The sequence below is a fragment of the Cyanistes caeruleus genome, chromosome 6 (genome assembly GCF_971803275.1).
Source record: "Cyanistes caeruleus chromosome 6, bCyaCae1.hap1.1, whole genome shotgun sequence".
NCBI classification, from domain to species: domain Eukaryota; kingdom Metazoa; phylum Chordata; class Aves; order Passeriformes; family Paridae; genus Cyanistes; species Cyanistes caeruleus.
The window spans coordinates 7,845,768-7,852,191 of record NC_141706.1 but is presented as its reverse complement, the minus strand read 5'-3'; the positions used below and the strand labels follow the sequence as shown (position 1 = coordinate 7,852,191).

Below are 6,424 nucleotides of genomic sequence, written 5' to 3'. Positions count from 1 at the left end.
TAAATGGTGTCTTTTGGTTCATTTGGGGTTTTTTTGATATATATATATATATATATATAAAAAGCAGCTATTCTTTCTGTTCTGAACTTTTGACTCAAACCATAGTATTTATAGTTAATAAGGCTGGAGCAGATCAATGGACTAGCTGATCTGCAATGATGTTGGCTTAGAGCCACATGTCACATAAGCATGTCCAAATGAAAAATCAGTTTCTCAATCCAAGTGTATCTAAAATACTTTTTTTAATTTTGCGTAAATTCACAAATAATACAATATTGAAGTGATTTCTTTTTTTTTTTCTTTTAAACATACTGTACAATGAGGATAGTTAAGTGTTTTACATCAAGGCACAGCACACTGTATAATACACATATGCCTTGCCAGGCAGCAGTTTAGTATAATCCCCGAGATTTGGCAGTAGGGCCAGGATAAGTAGCATGGATCACATAAGCTGGAAGATAAATAAATAATAGATGCCGTCACATTTTATTTGAAATAGAGTTGCATATAAAAAGAATATACAATAATTTAATTTAATAACTAGATTCTCTTTTACTATACATAACAGAAGTGTTTTCATTTGTATTAAATAAAACATTTTCAATAGAAGGATGAAAAATTAATCTTTTTGGTGGTCTTGGTTTATGAAGAAGAGTTGCTTCCATTAGAAATTAAAGTCGAGTTTTCAGTTTCATTGCAATCTGTAAAAAAGAAAACCAGAGTTACTGATATGTTGAAAATGAAATGTTAGAGGTGAAACAAACAATTCCAACCAAATTGTTGTTTTTAGTTAATGCACTGTGAAGGTAGCTACCCAAGCAGAACATCTCCAAAAGCTCTTCTTCAGTCTACACACGTCCTTGTTCTATTTGTAACATCTTTTTTTCTTTTTACACTTACTTGCCCTGTCTTCTCAGAGGTTACTGCTGCAGGTCTGCTATTCCCCCCCTCAAAACTAAAACCTTGGTGATGCCCCAGGTTCTGTTTGGTGCCTCGTATTTACCGTGCTCACATCACCCTTCAGCTTCTTACATCTGCACGCTTCTTCTTCGCCTGCCGAAGGCCTTGGAGCCCACGTTGGTTGGGACGAAGTTGTTCTTGCCCACGGCCCCTGACCTGCTCAGGAAGTCTGCCAGGCGGTGGGTCACACAGGTGGCTGTGTTGCAGGCCCTCTTCTGTGCTGTTACACTGCTTTTCAGGAGGAAAAGGAAGAGTTAGTTCCCACAGCACGAACTCTGCACGCAGTGAAACATTGCTGTGACTAGCAAAGGCCCTTCTGCAGCACTAAAAGTAGGCTGGCTGTGCAGAAGGTGTTTTTGCACCTTCTGTGAACATCTTACAACTGCTAGAAGAAGCCTCTTTATGGTTTTCTCAATGTCAGGCTCACTTTATAAAAGCAGCTGGACTGAAGACTAAATCCAGGCCAGATTTTCAGGCACACCTGGGCTACTGCCTGCCTCCAGCCAGGCATTATGGCCACGGAAAGGAGCTGAGGAAGTGCAGATCAGGAGAATTTAAACAATCCCTGTTTCCTCCAGAAGCTCACATTTGTGTTTTGCTTGCAGTGTGCCTGAAAGGCAGTAGCAGACACAGATTTTTCACTTCTCACTCCAACACCTGTGCTCCCCAACAGCCAGAAAACACATGGCATTGCAGCATCACTGATCACTACAGGAGCTTTGTCAGTCACTCTGACCAGCTGCCTTCAGAGCTCAACCACACATAGACACTGCTTCCAGGTACTCAGTGGAAATGGGAGAACCTCTCTTTCCTCCAGTTAGATCTTTGTCTACTGCAGAACTTCACCATGGAGCAGTTCAGACTCTGAAAGTATTAGTTCTCTGCTCACAATTCAGCCTACATCTAACAATTGTGCTGGATGGGAAACTTCAAAGAATATGCATTCACACAATCCTTGCTTGAAGAATTTTCTACCAAAGCAATGAGTTTTTCTTGAAGTAGGAGGGGTTTTTCTCAGCTAAGCATCACAAAGCAGTCTATTAATGTTAACAATGAAGAGTTGTTTTTATAATCAATGCCAAGTGTTTGAAAGAGGCCTCAAATTACAAGATAGGTACAGTGCTACAATAGAACTGTAAAGACATCTGGGTTTGGCTATTAATGCAAGACAACCTAATGTACATGAATTGCAAATCACCACAAATATTTTAAAGGTACATAAGTTTTAAATATAGTGCAAAGACCTATTGTAAAATAAGACAAGAAGACCACAAAATTCTTACCTGGACATGTTCAGTACCCAGTTTTAAACAGGAATACATTTCTAGTTTGTTAGAAAGAATATGTATGAGCCTTCCTGATTTCTTTGCTTCTCAGGGTTCCTATCAATAGCATGGCATGCATGCCTGATTACAGCAGTAAATTTCAATTTATATGTAGAAATTTGACTTCTAAGCTCTCTTTCAGCTTTTCTAGAAGTTACTAGCATTGCCTCTCTTGAACATTAAGATCAGTTGCAAAATTTTTCAAGCCTCATCTAGAAGTCTCACATTCTAAAACAAACTTATACCGAGCAGATCTGATCCTTATAGAAAAATAGGTTTATTGAACAAGTGCATGGCAAGCACAAAAGAAGGAATCTACTTGTACATTTAGCAGCCAGAAATGAAGAACCTTTTTTAGATTATTTTTTTTTTTTAATCAGTGTCTAAGAAAATCATTTGGAATGTCAAGGCAGTGCTGATCATTTTTATTTATTTTTTTTTCCCCTAGTTTGGTACGCATGTTATGTTCTTGGTCTTCCTAACATTAGGTCCATCTCAAACATTCTCTGTCGAAAACAGAATCAAAAGAACACAGCAAAGTTAGCAATCAAAGTTAGATCCACATGCATCAGGTTAAAAAAGGGAGAGGGGGAGAAACAAGCATGTCTAGTTGTTTCCTAGGGGTTCCCCATAGTTTGCATAGCGTTCATGTTCCAGGTCACTCAGCACATTCCGTTTCTTGCCAGGAGTTCCAGCCCCGACGTCAGTGCGAGGGTAAGTTTGCAATTTGTGCAATTCTTGAGACAGTTTGCCCAGCACACAAGTACTCAGACTGGCACAGCGTTTGGAAATGGGTTTATCCAGGCTGCAGGGGGGAAAGAAATAAAAACATGCCCAAAGGAAGAGTAACCTCAAACATGCACATTCATGCATTTCTTCCCTACATAAAAGATCTACCGTTAGGAAACTTAAAAATTCATTCAAAATAAATCCAAACCCTCTGCATCACATGCCATGCAAGGCAAGTCCATACAAAAGCAGTCAGAAGGAAAACACTATTCGTTAATGAATCCAATTTTGTTGACAAGCAAGTCCATTAGCCTTTTGGATGCTCATATAGTCAGGGGTCAGGAAGCTGAACTTCCCCCATATCCCACATGCTGTTCAGTGTCTCATCCATCCCCATGCATTGCAATGCAAATCCTGTTAGGATAATGCAAATGCTCCTGCATGCCTTTGGTCCCAGGGAGAGTGGTGCTGCGTGCATCAGGAGGAACACATCCCTCCTGCCAGGGACTTTCCATGCCTTACAACAGCATGCACTTGAACGACAGAGAATCCAAGAGTGACTGAGTAACCCCCTGACACTCCCACTGGGAAGACATACCTTTTGCTGCCATATTTTAACACAACCTACTCATTCAAGCTCAAATCGCCCTCCACTTTCAGAAGTAAGAGACAGACAGAGGCAGGTTAACTAGGTGGAAGCCATTCTCTTGGCACCAACACTAGGATGTCTCTGCAGATTTATCCTTTACCAGTTAGCCATAATCCCAAGAAAACAAAGATCTTGACCTGCAGAGGGTCTGTTCAAATGGCTTTTGCTAAATATCAAACATGTAACGCTCCCACACTGCTTTTCTGCTGCCCAGGACTGCAGTCCTTACCTGTTCCCCTCGGAGGCTTGCTCCAGCTCTTCTGCTGTCATCTGTATGAACTCTTTCACCAGCGCATTTAATAACCTCCGAGCTTCGTAATCACTGAGAGTCACTCGGTCCGTTATGGACTCCAAGCCAGGTCTAGGCAGAGGCAAGGGAAACAGGGTGAATAAACCCCGGAGTGCTGCAGAGAGAGGGGTCTGGCAGGCTGTGTGTCATTGACAGTGCCTTTCAAGGGTGTGAATGTGCAAACCCCGATGCGCTCCCCTCACGCGCAGCGTTCGGCTGTTTAAGGATGGAATCAAAACGCCACAGGCACGAAAAGCAGCCACCTTTCTCCTTCACCGTGGTCTGTTTCCCTCCTAGACCTCTCAAGAATATTAAGCATTTTCATACCATTCAGACAGAGCACTCAGCAACAGGACCAGCTTCTTACCTGACTGGGGCTGCCTGGAAGCTGTCCATCTGGCACACAACCAAGGCATAAACAGCAAGGAAAGATGAAATCTTCAGCATAACCATGATTTCCTCTCTACAACAAAGAGGTACATCAAGCAATGGCTGTTTTCCAACCCTCTCAATCCTGCAAGTTCCACTAAGGAGGTCATTGCTTCCTAGCCACAAGTAGCACAAATATGAACAGCTTTCTATTTTAAATTCACCTTTCCATTTATTTTGATTGTTGCTATTGTGCTTTAGTTGTCTCAAAATTTTATTATAGCTTGGCACTATTACAGGGCAGGAAAATGTGGCTTTTCAGACCTGCAGCTGTTTGCATTCAACTTCAAGGCAGTCTTCCTCAGACTGGCAGAAAATACGTTCCTCCAACTACTGCACACAATGTCACAGGCTGTGTGTCCGACACGGACAGATACAAATCACAAGGAAAAACAATAAGCGTTTAATATTTTTGAGAACCAAGTGCCCCTGCTAACACTTTACCTGAAGCTGCTTGCTTCTTGCCACTAACATCTTAGTTCAGATTACACTAAGAATTAAGTAGTTTAATCTTAATGAATATTTATACTCTGAAACCAGAGAAGTAAAAAATCAAAGAGGGTTAAGTTAAAAATCAAAGCACAAAAGCTATACAAATATCTATCATTGAAGATTTGCGATACACCTCTCTCACAGCATCAGTGTCTCGGACTCCGAGGAGCACATCACAAGCACCACCACATCATCCTCGTTTTTGCCGGCTCCCCGTACTCGACGGGAACTATGAGCCCGCTTCCAAAGGATGTCCCTCTTCCCCGCGGCTCCCCGGCCGTGACCTTTGCCGCAGCACTTCGTCCCGGCCGGACACGCCACGTCGCATCGGCGAGGAAGTGACCGAGCGGGGAAGGACCGTCCCCCCCGCCTTGGCTCTCTCTGCCCCGCGTACACGAGCACGTGAACGGAGGAACCAAATCCCCGCTCCCCGGCAGAGCCTGGTGGCTGCCGCGGCCCGCCCCGCGCAGGGAGCTTACCGGGGGTGCGGAGCGGAGCGCAGCAGCGGGCGCGGTGCCGGTGTCGCCGCCGATCCGCGGTGTCACGCACTGCCCGCCGCCCCCTTTTATACCTGCCGCCGCCGCCGCCTGCGTGGGCGCCCGCGCGCGCCCGCCAGCCAATCACCGCGCCGGCCGCCCGACGGGGCCCGCTCCGCCATTGGGCGCCCATTGGGCCCGGCGGTGACGTCATGGCCCGCTCCTTGAGCGTCCCATTCACAAAAAACGCGGCGCGGGGCGAGGCGCGGCCGGGGCGGGGGGGCCGCCGCCGCCGCTGCACCGCTCACGCGTGGCGACCTCTGCAGCAGTGGGACCGCATTGCAGAGCGGGGCCGCTCCCTCCCCGGGAATTCCCGCCCCCCCGGCCGCCGCCGCGCCTCCGGAGCGCGGCCCGGGTGTACCCGGCGCTGTCCCGGCGCCCCGACGGCAGCCGCGTGTGGGTGGCGGGGGGTCCGCACCGGCGGGCACGGGCGGGACGTGCAGCGGGGCAGGGGCACGGCGGGCGGCGGCGCTGATCGCTGCCCGAAGGGAGCGCACCGGGGCCCCCTCAGTTCCCCGGCAGAGAAGGGGGCGCTGGCGGCGGCACCCGCCGCTCGTCACCGGGGCAAGGGACAAGTGGCACCTGCGAGCGGCTCCCGCGCTCTGCCCCACCGGGCGCCGCCCCTCCTCGGGCCGGGGAGTAACTCCGCGCTCCGGGAGGAAGCCATCGGCACCGCCACCGTCTCCATCACACACCTCCAGGGGCAGGTGCAGCGCCTTTCCGCGCACCCGGCAAGGGGGGCTCGCCCCCGCGCTGCCCGGCGGGGATTACCGGGCAGCTGCTCGCCGCCCATGCATCACCGCTGAGCATCCTCTGTCACGGCAGCACCTGCCCGCTCAGGATGTTTGCCCGGGCCGGTGTTTGCCCAGACGCAGCGGGCACCGGCCCGGCGGGGGCGGCCGCGGGGAGACGCGACACGGAGGGGACACAACCGTGCTGCCACCCGGAGCGGGGAGGGGGAGAAGCGGCCCGGGAGAGATGCTCTGCAGCCCCTGGGCGCAGAGAGCGCTTCCAC

General features: G+C 48.6%; 1 protein-coding gene across 5 annotated transcripts; it reads right to left on the bottom strand.

Moving 5' to 3' along the window:
- Window positions 1-223: 223 nt before the first annotated feature.
- LOC111930560 (calcitonin gene-related peptide 1) lies at window positions 224-5,438 on the bottom strand. Of its 5 annotated transcripts, none has more exons than XM_023928630.2 (5): window positions 5,353-5,438; window positions 4,320-4,415; window positions 3,893-4,024; window positions 1,004-1,191; window positions 224-701 (listed from the first exon to the last, which is right to left on the bottom strand). In XM_023928630.2, exons 2-4 carry the CDS (start codon window positions 4,403-4,405, stop codon window positions 1,029-1,031), a joined length of 381 nt encoding a protein of 126 aa, XP_023784398.1. In that variant the 5' UTR covers window positions 4,406-4,415; window positions 5,353-5,438; the 3' UTR covers window positions 224-701; window positions 1,004-1,028. The 5 variants fall into 5 exon arrangements, with proteins under 5 accessions (XP_023784398.1, XP_023784399.1, XP_023784395.1 ...); XM_023928631.2 differs by having other exon boundaries at window positions 1,004-1,188; XM_023928627.2 differs by having other exon boundaries at window positions 637-701; window positions 1,033-1,191.
- Window positions 5,439-6,424: the final 986 nt, after the last annotated feature.